Source organism: Lemur catta, chromosome 8, assembly GCF_020740605.2.
Source record: "Lemur catta isolate mLemCat1 chromosome 8, mLemCat1.pri, whole genome shotgun sequence".
In the NCBI taxonomy this organism is placed as follows: domain Eukaryota; kingdom Metazoa; phylum Chordata; class Mammalia; order Primates; family Lemuridae; genus Lemur; species Lemur catta.
Window position 1 is genome coordinate 55655305 of NC_059135.1, and position 20869 is coordinate 55676173.

Sequence of the window (20869 nt, forward strand, 5' to 3'; positions counted from 1 at the left end):
TCTACCAAAAAACACACACATTTAGCAACAGCTTTGCAAGACAAGGACAGAAGAAACCGGAACTAGCTCTGCAACTAAAAGACAAAAGACAAAGAAAACCCTTTAGATCTATTCTACCTTAAAGGATCTACTAATTAGATACACTTTGATCTTTTCAGCAATGCTCACTCATATATATTACTGTTAATACCCTTGAAAAAAAAACATGCAAGCATTAAACATTTTAAGGACCTTTCACAAACCAAATGACAGTAGGTTTTTATTAACATATCTTACAATGTTGATTATTCCTAGTTTTGTAATTTCTGCTTAATTATAAAGATTGTTTAGCTTCTACAGTAATGTACTGTATTTAAATGATCATTCATACAAGATATCACACCAGTACATTTTGTTTGAATAATATACACACATCACTCTAACTTGGACCTGTTATTTTTAAAAGTGGGTTTATAAATGGGACTTATAAAAGTCATGGGGGAAAAATTAAAGTTCTAGTTTAGCAGCATGCATGTATGTATTCAAGTACAACTTTCAACCAAGTGCTTTTTTAAAATTTACTGGTGACTAATTCACCAATATCAAAATAAACACTATCAAATACCCAAATTTTAAAGTTAAGGCTAATATTTTCACTTCACATCCATATGCACAACCATAAAACATTCCATTTTAAATAAGTAGTAATCAAAGTCTGAATACATTATACCATGTGTATATATAGCATTGGAGTTTCAAACTACAGAATTATTCAAGTTCATGAATCCTGTAACAATATTTACTAGAGATGTAAATTAGCATTTTGCTCTTCAACCACACTTACAAATGGTCTGGTATTCATAATGATCGATGCAAAAAATATGACAGGCTGAACTTATGATACAGTATTTAAAAAAGTAGCAATGTGTTGGAAAGGACAGCTATTTAGTCAAACAGAATCATTCTAGTCTTACAGAAAGTTATCTTAATGTTTTGGAAATGTATATAAAAATAGCAAGCTATTTCCATGTATTTTATTGTAGAGCTACAGGTAATTTTTTGACTTTTTGAACATATTTGAATATGTACTGCTCTGCTTTCCCTATGTTAATGCAAGGCCATCATTTAATGTCCATTTTCATATTCTGTAATATATCATTATAAAAATTTTTTTAGAACACAGATCTGATGTTATTTTTATATTTTTTCATTAGCTTTTTTAAAGTTTATTTTTACATGTAAAAATGTAATTTTATACAACAAGCCACGGAAGTCCAAAGAACCAGGAATTGCTTGATAGCACTATATATGAAATAATCACCAAATTACTGAATCATCTGGGAAAAAAATCTTGGTAGCAATATATAACATGCTTTTCTATAATCTTCCTTCCCTACTTATAGAGTGGGTTTTAGCTCAATCATTCCGATTCTTACTAATTTAAAACCCTACAAACATAAATTGCATACTGAGAGCAGTTTCTAAGAAGAATACATGGTTTATTCATGAGGGCCATCACCACTGACCCTTTTTTTTTCCTTTTAGGAAACCAAGCAGAAATAGCAGTGATTATACTGGACAAATGCAGTATAGCTGAACCTTCTGAGCTGACAGTAAAGTTCCAAAACTTATGGTTCATATGTAGGGAAGTCTGAGCATTTCCAATCCAATCATAAAAAACAAACAAACCAAAAAAACTTGGTTGGTAATAAAAGGTGGGCATGCACAGAATCAAAATCTGCATGTGTATGTTCTTAAACCTTTTTTGATTTTACAGTAAAATCTATTTGTTACTACCTTAGTAATTCATTCAACTGAAATGGCAAATTTTGATTTTTTAAGGACTCCCCGCCAACCATACATAAGCCCCTCAAAATGTACTGTATTATATTAACAGCAGCTATCTACTTATTTTACAGCTATTTCAATTATTTACCTGGGGAGAATATTTATGAAATTCCTGAGAATGAATTAAGTTTTCAGCAAAGCTTTAAACTTTTAACAGATTCCTCACAATAAGAAAAATTTTATAGTTCTACTATTAGACCAACTTTTACTATACAATATTTCACATAAATCATGTTTTACATTTTGTTCTAATTACATACAGCAAAATTCTCAAATCAACACAAGAATGGAAGAGGAAAAAGATGCATTATGCTTAGCAGATGCAAATTAAAACACACAGACAGAAAAAGGGAGCAAAATTTCAAATAAATCACACCCACTCTAAGTATTAATGAATAGCTGATACGCCTTTTTGGGAGAATCACTTCTGAATGATTTTGTGAACAAGTTGTGCTTCTTATTAATTGTGCACTTAAAAAAAATGACCACTAAAGAATAATTTAACTTGTTATTTGTTAAGTTCTCCAGACACTTTAAAAAAAAAAATTATACCATTAACGTGATTACCAAGCACCTAATTTTGGAAAGGCTTCATCATGTATGTTTTCTTTTTTCCCTCAGTAAAAGTGTTAATCCCCCAAATTAAGTTAAAGCTTATTATTGATCAAATAAATTCTTAATGAAAATGATGATATAATGCAATGCTGAGGTGGTGAATCACAGCCCATTGTAATGTGGACCCCATCTTTTATTGATGTGATCAAAAGTATGAGAAATCCACTGTTGTTCCAGAACTTTGTATCTTTCCTTACAAATGTAGAGAGGTTTGCCTCGCCTAGAATAAAAAGAAAAAAAAAGTATTAAAAGTAATACAATACAATGAAAATCCCACATGCATTTTTTTTAATAGATTCTTTGTGGCAAAAATCTCATACAGTAATTTAGTTTATTTCATGTTTTTTCAGCATGTTGATAGGGAGAATATCTCAAAAACTTAGAAATAGGTCTAAATTAATAACCGGCAGAACTTCTTAATATTAAAAAATGATAATTACAAAGCCAGGAATGACACTGATTTTTCCTAAACAAACTTCAATGAAACACCTGGATATATACATGCACATCTAACCTAAGATCCCGGTCTTCCTCTCCATGAGCATCCAAATATACGGAACCCCAGAGGCAGAAGCGGTGACCTCGAATGATGATAATTACTGATGCATTGATCAAAAGGAAAATCCCTGTTCCAGCACCACAGTTCTGAGAATGCTAAAAAATCAAAAATATATTAATGAACTTCATAATTAAAGGAGCTTTATAACAATATCAAGAATGTCTTCATTAAATTTCTTCTTTAAATTTTTAATAAGATTACATGTAAAGTAAATTTATAACCCTATTCCCAACACTTTTTGTTAATAGATTGGGAGGAATTTGGGTAAGGATTATCTAGAAAAGCAATTAAGAGACAACTTAACTCAGAGACTAGCATTGCCAACAGCATACAAAGATGACTGTTGTTTCACAGCACATTTAAAAGTATATACCATGGAAGTAAAACTCAGTGGAAATAAAGCAGGGGAGAGGGGGGAGGAGAAGATGGGCCAAAACCTACCTAACAGGTACAATGAACACTATCTGGGTGATGGGCACATTTATAACCCTGACTCAAGCATAACAAAATTGATATGTAAGCAGAAACATTTGTACCCCTGTAATATTTTGAAATTAAAACATATATATATCTTAGCAATCATTATCAGTCCATAAAGACTCACATCCTGCTTTTTAAATGCTGTACTATATTCCATTGTTTGGACACACTGTAGTTCAGTAATTGGGGAGCCCTCCACATTGTATTCTATGTGAATGGCAGACATAGGGTTTGTGCAATGCCCTGCACTATATTGTTTCTAATCCTACTACAAACAATCCTGCAATCAGTATCTTTGTAAATAAGGCTCTGAGTGTACTACTAATGAATCTATCTGTAGAATAAAATCCCAGAGAAGAATTGTTCAAGTAAGAAAAAAAAAGTATACACCATGAAAAAACAGGAGAAAGGAGAACTGGAATTGTACTTAAGAAAGATTTCACTCACTGAAAGCCTCAAGAGACTTTTTTTAAAAATCCTTCTACTGGATTAAAATAACAAAAGCAAAAACAAAACACAATCCTTATATGTACTATATATTTAACTCAAAGAGTAGTTAAATTTAAAGAGCTGGTATCACTATATATACCACATTTCCATGTAATAAGAGATTTGAGTTTTCATAAATTTTGCATTATTTACTATTGCTTACCAATACGCATTCACAGTAACTCTGTTGCTTGCAGCAAAGTCCTTTCAGGCATACAAAAGTACCACAAACAAGGCAAACAGCAGGATCTTTAGGAACCTTGGTACAAACACTACAGGTTTTTCTGTGGTAGTATTGAAAAATGGTGTTATAATTCTCAGGCAACTGTAGTAGGTGGGGTAATTTCCATCTTGACTCTTGGATAAGCAAGGCCTAAAATATTATCCAAAAATATTCATTAGTCCTATGTATTTAAGTCACTAACATAAAATACTTATTTTTAAAAGGACTTTAAGAAAGGAAAATATGCCTCTCAGAATGTGACTTATTTTATTAATGCTCCTCTCATTTCCATTTTATAAATGACTATTATAAAATAGTACTTCAATAATTATCATTCTCTATTTTAATGTTTTGAATTATAATGTGATGCAATTTTTTAGATTAAGCATGATAAAACATTTAAACTTGTTAATACTTTAAAAGAAAAATATTAACTATGGTTAAGCATGCAGGGAAAATCTAAGTGTAACTGACTTTAAACAAGCCTAATGCAAAAGCTTTAACAAGTTATACATTTTTTAAAATCAAGTTTTGACCTTTCTCAGATAAATAAACAATTCATTGGCCTTTTCTTTAGAGAAGATCGTGGTTGTAACTCATTATTTCTATTTTAGTACTTCATAATTTATAATCTCCTTCCTAGAATATGGACATTTTGTTACACCTCAAGCTGTTAAGATCTTTTGTATCCATAAATGCTGGGGTTACAATTCTTGTCATAAATTTCTTGCTGTAAGTAAGAAAAAAATGTCAAATTAGTTAAATTTCCCTGCAGGGTATACTGTATTCACTATTTGCAGTTACATAAAAATACTGGTAATCGCGCTTTTTCTAGATATGACTCCATTTACACTTAAAATAGAAAAAAATGTAGTATAAATCTATTATCTTAAGAAACTGTAAAAATGACAGGCAATTTATACAGTGATTATTTCGCATTACCTATAGCCAGCCATAATACATCTAAATCAATGGAGTAACTAAGTAGCTAGCTTGTTGCTTATCAATGAGTTCATAAGGATAAGAACAATATATGGGCTTACAATACCCTATTTGCCACTACTCAGTGCTCAACCCTGGACCTCAAAGATGGCATATTCTGTAAGGAGTTGATTACACTGGAACCCTTCCATTAATGGGAAGGGATAAGATTTGGCTGTATTATTATCCAGTAGCCACATCACACTGCCTCTAATCAAAGAATTTCCTTCATAGAGAGGGAAAGGTGGCTGTCTAAGAATTCATGGATCTTAACATATACTCAATCATTTGAAAAAAAATCAGTATTTTTTTAAATGATGACCTACTAAACTGATCTTTTATCAGTGCCATAAAATTTGTGAAATTCATAAAATCTATAAATCGTTAGAGAGTGTCATCTGGAAGAAAACACCTACAGAGTGAGGTATATGCTATAATCAGCAACCAGTATAGAAGGGCGATCTTCCTCACAGCTGGAATGCAAAGATATGGGAACCAAGGGGTGGAAAGTGGTTGTGGTACCTCTCATGATTACACCTAAAAATTCAGTTTTAAATTTCTGCTTCACTGCTACTTGGATTCTTCTGTGGTTTTAGTACCTAAGGAGGCTGTGTACTATTCTGTATTAGGGGATATCATAATAGTTCCACTGAATTTAAACTAAAAGTCATCATTCTAGGTTCCTCATACCACTAGGAGAACAAAGTGGGATGTTTACAGCATTCCCTTGACAGAGTGACCCCGACAGTCAAGAACAATAAAAATATTGCCACACAACTGGTAGCAGTATTTTGGAACTTAGAAACCAACCCCCTCCATATACCATGTACCAAGCTTGATAAGCAAAATTTAATACAAGACTATTACAGCCTTATATAAGCAAGACAGGATCCATCACCAGAAGCTTAGCTCTCTCTGAATAAAGGGTCACATCCTTGGTCAAACAAATCCAATCAGTTGAGGTGCTGGGTCAAGGAAAGTAAACAAAGAAAGTCATATATATATTTGACTGTTAATAGCTGTAGCTACTTGCAAATCTTCTTGCTTACTGTGTTACATATTTTTATAATATTTTCATTCTCTTTTCCTTTCTCTTACTATTAAATTCAGGGTGAGCAGGTGCTAACTAAAATTTTCCAGATCATCTGGGTGTGCATACAACAAATCAGAGGAACAAAAGGTATATCTCTCAGAGTTTCTGGATGCAGGGATGCCTGACCATATAATGACTAGATATGACTTCAGATTGCTTATTTGGGAAAATCATAGATGCATCTGTGGTTAAATAACATGGTTACATCATTTTGAACAGCAGAAGAAGTGAAACTCTATGAATGAGAAGAAGGATGTATATGTGCCACGCAGGTAAGATATGAATTATAGTGGGCCACCGGTTTTCTTTCCTTTTTTTTTTTTTTTTAAATCTCTCCCTAGCATCCCTTTCTGCCTTCTTGTATTAACAACATTACAAGTTCTTTTGGAAAATAACCTCCTTTCCTGCTCCATACAGTTCTGATGGGGCTGCCCCCAACACAAGATCCTGCCACAAGGATGTACATATTACACAAGTTAAGCCAACCAGATTTGCTCTCCTAGGAATGTGAATCTGGAGCACACATGGAAGGAAGGAAAGTGGTTGTGGCAGAGTCATCCAGCAGCAGCACTTCAGAGAAAACCACTCTGTGGTTTTTCTTTTTCCCAAGGGATGGCAGTTCAGCTCTTCTTCAATTCTGCAAGTTACCACATATGCTTCCAAAGAATCCTGTTTTTTTTTTTTACTGTTGTGGTTTGCTTTTGTTTTATTTTCCTTACCTTACCAGAACTGGATTTTGTTGTTTGCAACCAAAGAATCTTAACTGACAGCAAAAATTCAGAAGCAATAATTGAGACTATTTTCAAGGGCAATGTTGTTGGACTATTCAGCTTCTATCACTGCTCATCCTGCTAAGTCTCTCTATTCAGATTAAAAACTCCTGGGAAAGAGAATCTAGTTGACCTAGGGTCAGGGTCAAGGTTAGGAACAGAACAGAGCGGAGCAGGAACAAGAGTGGGGATGCAGTTCAAAAGGGGTGCACTTAAATAACTGGCAAAAATTCTGCATTAGCAAAAATAAATAAATAAATGTCTACTAATATGACTCTAAAACAAATAATTATCACTCAATTTTACAAAAAGATTAAGTATTTTAAAATGATAGGCTGGGCATGGTGGTTCACCCCTGTAATCCTAGCACTCTGGGAAGCTGAGGTGGGAGGATCCCTTGAGGTCAGGAGTTCGACACCAGCCTGAGCAAGAGTGAGACCCTGTCTCTACTAAAAATAGAAAAATTAGCCAGGCATGGTGGCACACCCCTGTAATTCCAGCTACTCGGGAGGCTGAGGCAGAAAGATTGCTTGGGCCCAGGAGTTTGAGGTTGTTGTGAGCTAGGCTGATGCCACGGCACTCTATCCCAGGTGACAGAGTGAGACTTCATTTCTTTCATTCATTCATAAATAAATAAAATGATAAATTCTTATTTTCTATTAACATCCATACCAATAATCATTCATCTAAAATGTAGGCTTGATTTTAACCATGGCTCATATGGAGACAAAAATTTTAAGTGTGCTCATCACTTTTTCTCCCTGCCCTGGTTCTACAATTATACACGTGTATTACTCCATATCATTCCTCATAGGTTTTCAGACATCAAAATATAATGTCAAATTTTTGCTCTAGTCTGTGAATAAAGAAATGATTAAACAGGAAAAAGATTTTTATATATGATATTTAAGGTTCAATTAACTTCTTGAATTTCCCTTTCCTTTAAAATAAAGGTAAAAATGAAACCACATCTTTTTAAGGATTTCAGCTAAAAATGGAAAAGAACAAAAGCAGAGACTTATTATTTATGCTAATCTTGCCTTTATTATTCACTCCAGTGTTTTACAAAAAAGTCTGGTCTGACACCTCCATCTGAAATATCAATTTTTAATTATCCTTTTCATATTCAAAATCAAATTTTCATTTTTCCTGAAATTTGGATCTCCTTTATCAGTTCTATTTCTGTCAATGACACCATCCCACAACTTACTTGTTCCACAAATATTTATGAAGTGACTAGTCTGTATCAGGCACTTTCTAGGAACTGAGGATTCAAGGATAAATAAGAAATACTTCTGCTTTGTGGAGCCCCCATTCAGACATATTAAAGAAACAATGTGTTAAATATGGCCAATTGTTAGAGACAGTGACAAAAGTACAGTTTTATGGCACAAGAGAAGGAGGGAATTTGGACTGTAAAGGAAGATAGACTATCTGACAAATCTACATGGAAAGGTAACACTTATCTTAGCAAAGCCTCCAAGAGTGATTAATTCAACAGGAGAAAGGTAGGAAGTTTGCTTCAGATAAAAGTAACAACAAAAACAAGCAATGTCACAGAAGTTTGAAAATGTGTAGCACACTTATGAAACATTCTTCTGTGATCTGAGCAAGGTAGTGGCAGAGGAGTGGTATACAATGAAGATGGAAAGGCAAGCAAGATGGTGACAATCCTTGAATGCCATGCAAGGAGTCTATACCTTCTTCTACAGGCAATGGGGGCATCACCAATGGTGTTTAAGTGGGAGCATGTTCCTATTAGAACTATGTATATTAGTCATTATTCTCCTAATGATGCAAGTTCAAGATCTTAAAGTCATGTACATCTGGTCACCAAGTCCTGCATATTTTTCTCAAGTGTCTCTTGTATTAGTTACTTTCTAAGTTTTATTATCAGAAAAAGAGTCCAGATTTTCTTTATCACCTAAATAATCTCTGGCTTTCTTTTGTCCTTACTTTAATTTACCTATTAAAAAGCTACCAGAATTACCTCCCTAAAATACTATTTTCATCATATTATTCCATTTCTCAAAAGCTATAATTCTAGATACAGAAGAAAGTCTGAGCTCTCAACCATGGCATACAGAGCCACCCACTGCCTCCCTCATGCTACTCTCTAATCCACTCATCTCCAACACAAATCCTTCCAGCTGAGCCGGCAGCAAAGGCCCAGCAAATTTTAAAGTTAAAGAGATGACCCTTTAGATCTGCTAGTGCAAATCATTTTTTTAATATGAGCCAGTTCTCCTTCAAATAAGAATACAATTCCTTATCTACCTTAAAATTCCTTTGTATCTTCCAAGTCTAGTGCTATGATTATTTAAGGTATTCAATAAAAATCTGTGACCCAAAACAACCTAAAAGTTACAACTAATACTTTATCTTTGTTAACTAAAATATTTCTACTTTTACACTCATAAATGAAATTTATATAAGTGAAACACTTTTTCAATTTAATTAGTTTAATAAATGTTTCTAAGAACAGATGACCTGAAATTTAAAATTGTTCATTATTTTCTTACCTATTAGCATATCACCATTGTGGCAAGTGAGTACTACTCTTTTTACATACCTTTCCTTGTTCTGCATGTCTTTCAGTAAATGATTTTATCTCAAAACACCACTGAGTTATAATATCAAATGCTGGAACTGGCCAATCCAGACAAGAGGCACTGATGAATGGATGTTCTGTTTGGTAAAACGTTGGCAGAAGTCCCAGGCAGCTGGCGAGAACTGAAAATTCTTCTTCTTCCTTTTAGACATGAAACAGAAAATTCTCAAGATATTTCATCAAGAGTATTTCCTATTACAGATATTTTAAGTGTCATCCTCATCAATTACTTTGGGACTGTAAGAAAACTTTCTTAACTGAGTCAACCGGAAAACAGTAAAGGGAGTAGGAGATGCAAAGAAGAGAAAAAAGTTCCTAGCTATTATTATATGTATCTAAATATCCCCAAAATATTTCTCTTTGAAATTTAACTCTAAAAGTGTCATATAATCTGTTTCTTTTATACATTTATTCTTAAAATAGAGTTATCACATATCTGATGAATACATTTTATAGACCCTACCTACTCCGTGAAAACAAATGTTAATTTGTTTTAAAACTACTTTTGCTTAAAAACACATAGGTTGTCAGTGCGGATAAAGAACAATAGTAAAAACATAGAAGTCATAAGAGGCAGTGCTAAATAATTTGCCTGGACTTCGAATGAGTATGAAACAAGTGGAGTTTTAAAAATACTGGAGAGATCTAGGAGCCAGGCAATCTGAAGCTCTATTCGCTAATAAAAGATCAAGAGGTATCAGTGCAAGGACTCGTATTTTGAAAGCTGGATTTTTAAAAAGTTTGTTAGTCTTATAAACACAAAAATATATTCTCCAATCCTTCTTTATTTAACCAAAACACCATATAGGAAGCTGGTGTGTCTATTCTCCCTTGTCTACTGGATCAATTCCTATTCATCCTCCAAGTTCCAGCTCCCCAGGGAAGCCTTCCACGACTCCATTTAATGAGACCTCAGACCACACAGCTCTATTCAGATAAAATAATCCTTCCATACCTTCTAAACTTCTGTTCTTGTGCTTATGTTTTCTATTAATAACTTTAAAAATCTATTAGCCTTGACTGTAAGACTGTGAGTTACCTGAAAGTAAGGACCCTGTCTTCCCAGTGATTGGCACATAGTAGACATTCAATGAATGTTTGCAAAACTGAACTAATTATGAACATTTAAGTACAAAATTCTGAAATATGCTCCAAAGGAAATAAAGATGAAATAGCAAAAGGACATGCAGGTTGAAAAAGATATTAATTTTTAAATCTTAAAATGAGGCTACAAGGCCGGGCGCAGTGGCTCACGCCTATAATCCTAGCACTTTGGGAGGCCAAGGCAGGAGGATAGCTCGAGGTCAGGAGCTTGAGACCAGCCTGAGCAAGAGCAAGACCCTGTCTCTACTAAAAATAGAAAGAAATTAGCTGGACAACTAAAAATATGTAGAAAAAATTAGCCGGGTATGGTGGCGCATGTCTGTAGTCTCAGCTACTCAGGAGGCTGAGGCAGGAGGATTGCTTAAGCCCAGGAGTTTGAGGTTGCTGTGAGCTAGGCTGACGCCACAGCACTCTAGCCAGGGCAACAGAGCGAGACTCTGTTTCCAAAAAAAAAAAAATGAGGCTACACAAAGGCATTTTTAAAAACAATCTTATTGAAGTATAATTTGCATACCATTAAAATTTACCCATTTTAAGTGCAGTTTAATGAATTTTGGTAAATGTACAGTCATGTAACCACCACCTCTATCTCTTTATCTATCTATCCATCCATCCATCTATCTATCTATTTTAGAGACGGGGTTTTGTTCTGTTGCCCAGGCTGAAGTACAGTGTATGATCTTAGCTCAATCTACCCTTGAACTCTTGGGCTCAAGTGATCCTCCTGCTTCAGCCTCCCAAAATACAGGGATTATAAGTGTCAACCACTGTACCCTGGCCCACCACAATAAAATTTTAGAACAATTCCATCACCCCCAAAAATTTGCTGTGTCCCCAAGCAGTCAATCCTAGCCCCTACTCATGGCCCCAAGCAACCACCCATCTGCTTTCTGCTATCATGGTTTTGGCTTTTTAAAAAATTTTATATAAATGAAATCATACAGTATGTAGTCTTTTGTGCCTTGTTTCACTTAACATAATATTTTGAGATTCATTCAGGTTATTGTGTTTATCAGTATTCCATTCCTTTTAATTGCTGAGTAGTATTTCACTGTATGGATATATTACATTTTGTTCATGCATTCACCTGTTGATGGCTGTTTCCAGTTTTTTGGCTATTATGAATTAGGCTGTCATGAATAGTCACTTAAAAGTTTTTATGTGGACATATGTTTTCATTTCTTTTGGTAGATACCTAGGAGTAGATTTGCTGGCTTGTATATTAAGTATATACTTAATTTTTTAAAAGAAACTGCCACTTTTTCTAATTGTTTATACTATTTTGCATTCCTATCAGTAATGAATGAGAATTTAGGTATTCCAAATCCTCATCAACACTTGTATTATCACTTGTAACATTAATTTGTACTTCTCTAATAAACAATGATGTCGAGTCCCTTTTCATCTATTTTTTGGCCATTCATATATATTCTTTTCAGAAGTGTCTATTCAAATTTTTGCCCACTTTTGTGTTGGGTTTTTTGTTTTCTTTTATTAAGTTATAAGAGTTTTTGATATATTCTAGGTATTAGTCCTTTGTAACACACTTTTTAAAAAATATTGAGATATAATTCACATACTATAAATGTCAGCCTTTTAAACTGTACAATTCAATGTTTTTAATATATTCATGAAATTGTACAACCATTGCCACTTTCTAATTTCAAAATATTTTCATCACACCTAATGTAAATGGAATTATTTTCTTAATTTCAATGTCAGATTGCCCATTGCTAGTATATAAAAATACTTCAGGTTTCAAAGACCATAAATATGATAAATGTCTTAATTTCTACATCAAATTCCCTAGAATGAAATGGCAGATAATGTTAGGAACATAATCCTATAAGCACAGTTCGGGTTTACTTACCTTCTGGTTTCCTACCCTGTGACTATTTTGCCTAATTACATTGACCTACAGTTTTATGAAATAGATTAAACCAGCAATAATTCATTCATCCAAGTTTTAATACAACTGGCTACAAACTGAACATTTTGCTGCTCTAAATGCTGTCATATCTTCAAAAAGCAATTTTTTTGACCAATGTAACTTTTATTTCTTTATTTTTTTAGAGACAGGGACTCATTCTGTTGCCCAAGATGGAGTGCAGTGGCACAATCACAGCTCACTGCAGCCTCACACTCCTGGGCTCAAGCAATCTTCCCACTTGAGCCTCCTGAGCAGCTGGGACTACAGGTGCACATAAACATACCTGGCTAAATTTTTTCAAAGAATATTTAAAGCAGATGATGTTAATGATACAAACATCAGTAAAACTGAATAGTATGATCCTATTTAAGAACTAGGCATGTATTATCACTGATCTAATCCAAACTGCTCAAATATCCAACACTAGTTATATTATCATAAAAACAGGTAGATGCTAATACAAAAAATAATAAAAATAGTATAGTAAAAACCTAAATATTTTAAATATTTATTCCTTTAAGTTAGACTAACATATACTCAAATGACAGTTATATAGAAAGATATAAGTGTTATAGTACATACCAGTATATTTTAAAAGAAATAGCTTACTGTAAAAATAATGCTCCCTATGCTCTACCCCAAATTATACCTGGCAGCTAGGTAAATCTTCCCCAAAAAGGTGGTGCTGAAGAAGGCTGGTGATTCTGAGGAAAGGTAAGCAGAAGTCCTGTAAGTACTTTTCCATGGATTCAGGAGACCAAGCAATAGGGCTAACCTAAAGTTAAAAAAGAAAATTTGAACAATTCATTCTATAATAAATATAGCTTAAGAAATTACATTCATAATGGCAACAAAATTTAAATTTTTTACTAAGTAATCACTACATCTAATTTTAATAAAAGTATTACCATTGCACATTCCTGAGTTCCTTCTTCACGGTATAACTTTCCTTTAGAAAGTTCACTTATCACAAAGCTCAATAACACTTCATAAGACTTTTCTGCATCACACGTATTCTGGAAAAAATTAAAATATTAGTGACATCAGTCACTGAAAATTATAAAAAATTTATATTGGAAATAATACTTTTTAATGAGTAAAACTGTGACTGTTATTTTTTAAGCATATGAATTTCAATTCTTCAAAATCTGAGTAAAACCATACACCTCTGGATTTACAATGTAACTAGGTAGGTGGTCAAAGCTATTCTAATACTTCTTTCAAAGACAGCATATAAATTCCATAATTATATGTAGATGAACACATGTAAAGTATGCCTTTTGACTCAGTAATTCCCTCTCCTGGGAATTCCTCCTAAGGATATAATCCAAAAGGAAAAAAATCATTATATGTATAAGACATTCACTGCAGCACTATAATAGCAAAAGAAAAAAAAAAAGACCAAAAAAATGAGGCTGTTACCTAAATAATGCAATATCATCTCAAAAGAACAATTATAGGCAGTGATTATGACAGATTTGAGTTATATGGAAAATGTTTACAGTGTGAAAAGTGCCCAAAAAAAGTATATATACATTCATTAGAATGGTATAATATATTGCATTTAACATATGCATGTAACAGAAGAAAATATGGACCACAAAATTTTTTTCTTTTACAATTTCCCTCAAATTCCTTGAAGAGGATTTCTTAAAATAATTTACTGCAAAAATATAATAATATATTTATTACAGGATGTACAGATACCTGCATTAAGTAACAGTCTACAACTTAATCTCAGTGACTATTTCCATTTTTATAAGAAAGGAAAACTAATGGCTATTTATAAATTCAAGTTTACTTCAATAAAATCTTTACACATAATGAAATGTATCTTTTTTTATATTCTCTGAAATATTAGAGGAAAGTGTAACATACAAATTACAGTAAACTATAAATTGGGATAAAATCATAACTGCTATCATGCCATTTATTCTACTCATTATATTTTTTAAAATGTAAGAATTGAATAAACACCATGGAATATAAATTTATATTGAACTATTAAGGCATTCATAGTCTTGGACCACAGAATTTGTAATTTGATGATACTCAGTCTTTCCATAGTTCCTCATTTCTTCATTCATGTTATTTTGCTCTTTTGAACTAGACTGTAAATTCAAAAATGTCAGGAGCTATGCTTTCTCTAATATTTTCCATGTATCCTTCTGCATAACAAAAAACTGAGCAATAAATACGTGCTGGCTAATTGATAAAATTTAGTTTGGTAATATTGAAGTTTCTGACCTTGGAACTTGCCTGGATATTCTTCTTTTGATAATCAATTTTTTGAATTATCTTTAAATTCCTCCCCTGCTTTCTGCTATATTCAACTCAGCCATGTAGCATTGTGTCCTGATTCTAAACTATACAAATGTTACTGACTCTACAACTGCTCTCCTTGTATCATGTGACTTGCTCCCCGTTTGCCTACTTAATCAACAGTATGATCACTTGCTAAACATGACCTGTAGGTTACATATAATTCTTAAGAATCAATATCCCTGAATACCAAAACAGTAATATGTTACGCTTTAAAAACTTGATTTAATCAAGTTACTTTTTAAGTAGGCTGAATTCACTTAAACTCAAAATGTAGAAAACTCAAAAGAAAATATTATTATAGATTTGCTACTTATTAATCAATGTGGCATATTTAAAGTTCTCTAAATATACAATCCAGCCTAAAAGCTTCCCAAATTCAGTATACTTTTCTGAGTAAAAGGATTTACAAACTATAACAACAGAAAAGTATTTCAAAGTGTAGTACTTTATGTTCAGATCACCTAAGTAAGCTATTGAGTGATAATTAGCTTTTAAATCATTACTATCAACTACATTTTAAGCACTTCTTTTACACATGGCAAGTTCTACATTAGATCAGAAAGTTAAATATAATGTAATGTTCACTGCTTGTATTGAGAATACTTCTCACCAGAAGAGTATTGGATGGTATAAAAATAATTTAATTTCACACACACAGAAATATTAAGAAAGCATTTTTTTTTTTTTTGAGACAGAGTCTCGCTGTGTTCCCTGGCTAGAGTGAGTGCCGTGGCGTCAGCCTAGCTCACAGCAACCTCAAACTCCTGGGCTTAAGCGATCCTACTGCCTCAGCCTCCCCAGTAGCTGGGACTACAGGCATGCACCACCATGCCCGGCTAATTTTTTCTATATATATATTTTAGTTGACCAGATAATTTCTTTCTATTTTTAGTAGAGACAGGGTCTCACTCTTGCTGAGGCTGGTCTTGAACTCCTGACCTCAAGCAATCCACCCGCCTCGGCCTCCCAGAGTGCTAGGATTACAGGCGTGAGCCACCGCGCCCGGCCAAGAAAGCATATTTTAAATAGGCAATCTTCAAATAAATGAAAGAGTAGGCTTGTGAAGTTTAGGAAAGAGGATTTCTGAGAACATGGATAAAAGACCTAGAATCAAGATCAGAAGAATCCTAAGGGAGAGGTGACAAAATGTGTGGTTTAAATAAAGAAAAGGATCAACACTTGAGAGATGCAAGAAAGTCTGTTAGGTAGAATGCTTTGTCTAAATTATATTGATTCTTAAACTTTTCCGGTGATAGGCCCTTTCAATATATTCTAGATGCTATAATCCCACTCCCCAGCAAATAAAACAAAACAAAATCTATCCAAGGATCCCAGATTAAGAAATTCTAGTATAAAGACTCTTGGCAGAAATTCCACTGACCAAGAGAGTACAATTTAACACTACCTGTAATAACGATTTTTTGCAGCAGAAACTAAACTTCATTATGAAATTAACTCTAATACCCCTTCAAAAAATATACAGTACCTACATTTTTATTACCTTAGGCCAAATCAGATCTGGAAGAAAATGAGTTTTCATTAGAATTATCATGCCTAAGCCTAAGGAATTAAAGAGTTGGAATGAAAGAATGAAGGAAGGAAGAAAGGGGGTGAGAGAAGAGGGAAGATGGAAAGAAAGAAGTGAAAAAAAAGGAGGAATGAATGGTGCAGAAACCTAAAGTAGTTACAGAGGTCACAGTGGTATATTTCATCACTCATAAATACAGTCATCCCTCAGAATAGCAAGAGATTGGTTCAAGGACCCTCTGTGGACACCAAAATCTGCACATGGTCAAGTCCTTTATATAAAATGGTATAGTACATTACAGTTGTTGCTATTATAGGTATTTACAATCTGCTATGTATCTAAATGTTTATATCTATTGTAGAAAAAGCTAATAATGTGGTCAACCAATCTACAGATTATCATAATCTTTTGCTTTCTTTCACTAAAGTAATTTATACGGCTATAAGCTAATATACTTCTAATTAATGTTCTGATAAGAATCTGCCTCATATTAAGTGTTTTATTAAGTGTTTTTTAAAATAACAATTATGAAATTGAGAAAAACCTGACAGACTAGTTACCTAAATTACATGTTTCTTCCATCATACATTTACAATTGTCTACTTTTTGTCATTCAGTTCTCATTTTAGTAAACATTGAAATGAATAGATTTAGATCCAAATTATATCAGCAAATGTTTTAATTATACAATTTTTCATAATTAATAGTTTACTAAGGAAACATATTTAAACAATGATATAGCATAGAAACCCAATATACCTGATATGAATATTAAATACTAAAAATTCAAATATCAGATTGGATTGCAATCAGAGAAATTTAAAGAATATGTATTTTTTTAAAAAAAGATAATTATAGAAGACAAAATTGTCAAAGAATCAACTAGGACAAGGGGGGAGAAAGACATTCAAGAAAAAGACAGAAATCCATTTTGAGAATTTAGAATAATAGAATTTTAGAAATAGAGGGGCCCTTATGAATCATATAGTCAAAACCTCTCATTTATCTTTGAGAAAGCTGAGACTTAGACAGTTATTATGTCTTGACCAAAAAAGTAACATCTCTATTTAGTGGCAGGAGACTAGCCTAGTACTTGGATTTGATGGCCAACCGACACATATCCCTAATTAAGACATATGAAATTTATGATGATACCATATTAAATTTTTGTATAATTATTGTGATTTGGGAGTAAACTGGTGATAAAAGTGAAGGTTATATTGAATATATTTTATTTATTTATAATTGATTCTCTTCCCTTTGATACAAATAAATATGATTTTAAGAAAAACTTTTTATTGAGGTTTTAAAAGCAACTTTAAGATTCTGGGAGCCAATTAAAAGGTTCAATTTACATTACATCTATATTTTTCCTATGAACTTCAACAAACAGACGCTGAAGTAATTTTCTTCTTTTACCTATCTCTAAGCCAAAACACTAACCAAACCAGTTAGTTTTTTAGTTCTATAGTACTCATTTGTTCTCAAGCCACTGAAAGTACTTACATTTAAATAGCATAACTTTTCTAAATTGTTTACATAATTTAAAGAGAACTTCTTTGCGTTTGCTAAGAACATATATATTCTAACATGAACAAAGTGTTAACAGTAAAGAGGCATAATTAAGAAAAGGCTAGGAATTTTAAATTTAGAAAGGGTGAATCAAAAGCCCTCTTTGGACTGTGATTGGGACTAGCGACAATGAGAAGAAAAAGTGACATAAATAAAATAGGGAAGTCTGTGCAGACACTATTATCTGCTCACTTTGTCGGCACAATTTTTATAACTTCTCTAAGTTCAAGGCTTACAGCAAAGACAAAATAAAACTTGACCAAATAGTTTTGTCCCCCCAAAGGGACAAAAGGCCAAGATTTAAAGACAGATGTAGAAGGACTCATTGTGCAAGGAAAACATTTTTAATTATTTTTGGCCTGTAGGTGCTCCATTTTCAATAAAAATGCTATTAATTTGATTTTGTCTTTCAAACACCTACTCTTATTCACTCATATTCTCAGCTTAAATGAGTTCACCAGACTATTAAATGACAAATTCAGAAAAGAGACTAACCTTTTTGAGAGCTCCCACATGTTTCCAGGCTGACCTATCTTCCTCATTGCATTTAACTGAAAGTGCCGCAAGAGCCTGTGTGTACAGGAGAGTAAAAAGTACCTTCACAATGCAGGTGAAGTGATCTACGAGAGAAAAAGAAATCATTACTTCTTTGTAATCTAGACATTTTGTACTCCAGATAACAAATACATGCCTTTCCCTGCACATGTAATTGGTTTTTGTTCAACACTTAAGCAGTTAATAAAATAAAATTATAATGTGTACTATTATATTCCTGTCTAACATCTGAAATTATGAAAGCAACGTTCCTCTGTTCATCCACAGAATATGTAAATGAGAGGCAATGAACACAGTGGAAGGAGTGCTCTCTTTAAGAGTGCTAATGCCACGTAACTTTCGAATAGCTGTGGAATCTTGGCAAACCCCCTAACTGGGCTTCAAGTGCTCGATAACAATGCTTGGGAGTCTCAGTGTTTAAAACCAACACATACATCATCTACCTCTAATATGACACAGACCTTATAAAGTAAAAAAAAAAAAATCCTGATATTTAGGTTACTAATTGAGTTTCAGAATTCAGTGAAAACTGTAACAATACAAAACAGTAGGAACAATATGTAAAGTGCTTGGCAGCTTCTGACACCTATTAGGTACTTAATAAATGGAAGCTTTATTAACATTTATATTCACCTAATAACTTAGAAAATTTCTTCAAGTGTCTCAAAACAGTCTCAGTTGGACAACTAAGCTTCAGAGGATAATGTCTGTGCTATTAAAGCTAATAAGCACCCAGGTCTGAATCTGAATCCGTATGGATCATTTTTCTTCAGGTTCAGTATTATATTATGCTCCTCCTATAGTAAATGGACACTACCACTTAACCAACTGCTGGAGTCAGAAACTTGTAAACATCCTTGATACTTTCCTGTCTCTTTCTCCCCATGTAAATAATCACAATGTCCTGTCAATTCTACTTTTTAAATATTAATATATTAGAAGAATAATATTAACATTAGAATATTAGAGTCTACTTTTTAAATACCTCTAGCCAATTCCAATATCCTAGACCAGACTTCTGTCTGTTCTTGCCCATACCTAGAATCCCAGCTGAAGTGGTTGTGATGGGGGTCCCAAGGACAAAAGAGATTAAAGAAAAACAAAAACTTCTCTTTAGTATATTTAATTTGAGTTTCTGATGAGACAATTGGGGTAAAAAAGGTCTTTTAACCTAAAAATAGTGCTAACCTTAAGAGGTTAACAGGTCTCCAGGTAGGTTTCTGCACCAATCTATTTTTCAGATAAAACCATGAGAACCATTTAACAGTCTAGTACATATGAACAATAAAATTTTCCTCCCTCTCCTTTCTAATAACAACCAATAACTAAACAGTTACACAAACACACATTCTTAAAATGAAAACAATGAAAACACCTTACAATAAAATAAATTAAAAACATCTTACAATAAAAACACAAGACACGATAAAGACTACCCAATGTTAACTTTTAAGTCAACAGAGGGTGGAAAAGAAAAATTTATATTAACAACTCTTGTCTCCCCTAATTTGCAACTCCCCAACTACTAAAAAAACTGTCTCAGGAAAATTAAAGTAACAATACGTTAATATAAAAATTTATATTAACTCTTGTCTCTCCTAATTTGCAACTCCCCATCTACTAAAAAAAGCTGTCTCCGGAAAATTAAAGTAACAATATAGTTAAGCTCTGAACTTCCTAGCAGTTAAAGTTAAGGTCTCTATCGAGTTCTCAATGTGTGAAAGACTAAAAAATTTTAATAAAGAATGGTAATTTTTTTGTCTGACCCTAAATTCTAAAAGGAATTCATCACTACAATGACAGTGAGCAAAATATTATACAATATGTTTTATAGCAGCCCTATAATCCAGTCTTGAATTATGAAATTTTAAGAAACAGTATGAAGCAAGGGTTTTAAAGGCAGTACTAACAAAGGTAAATTTAATGACTGCTAAATATTAGGTTAAGTACAAAATGTCTGATTTCCTTAACTACTAAGTTTCATGGTTGGTATCTCTGACATTTCACTTTGACACTTCTTGTTTTATTTTTATTGTGAAGGTACATCCTCATTCTTTCAAATGCATGGCTTGGCTTGTGATTATCTTTCCAAAGCTTTTTAGAGCAACTTTTGTGAAACCATGGATAAATCAAAAATACGTGTTATTTTTGAATATGAGTTCCGTCGTGGGACCAATGCTGTACAGACAGCTCAAAATATCAACCAA

The 20869-nt window shown here is 33.0% G+C and overlaps 1 protein-coding gene across 2 annotated transcripts in view; it reads right to left on the reverse strand.

The window, feature by feature from the left end:
* Positions 1-246: 246 nt before the first annotated feature.
* Positions 247-20869, reverse strand: part of UBR3 (ubiquitin protein ligase E3 component n-recognin 3) — a 183142-nt gene continuing 162519 nt past the window's right edge. For both annotated transcript variants that reach the window (XM_045558723.1, XM_045558722.1), the window contains exons 33-39: positions 18603-18727; positions 13591-13698; positions 13332-13457; positions 9610-9789; positions 4134-4343; positions 2957-3096; positions 247-2662 (exon numbers count right to left, since the gene is read on the reverse strand). In XM_045558723.1, the coding sequence (XP_045414679.1) occupies positions 2545-2662; positions 2957-3096; positions 4134-4343; positions 9610-9789; positions 13332-13457; positions 13591-13698; positions 18603-18727 (1007 nt within the window). In that variant the 3' untranslated portion in view covers positions 247-2544. The remainder of the gene's footprint in view (positions 2663-2956; positions 3097-4133; positions 4344-9609; positions 9790-13331; positions 13458-13590; positions 13699-18602; positions 18728-20869) is intronic.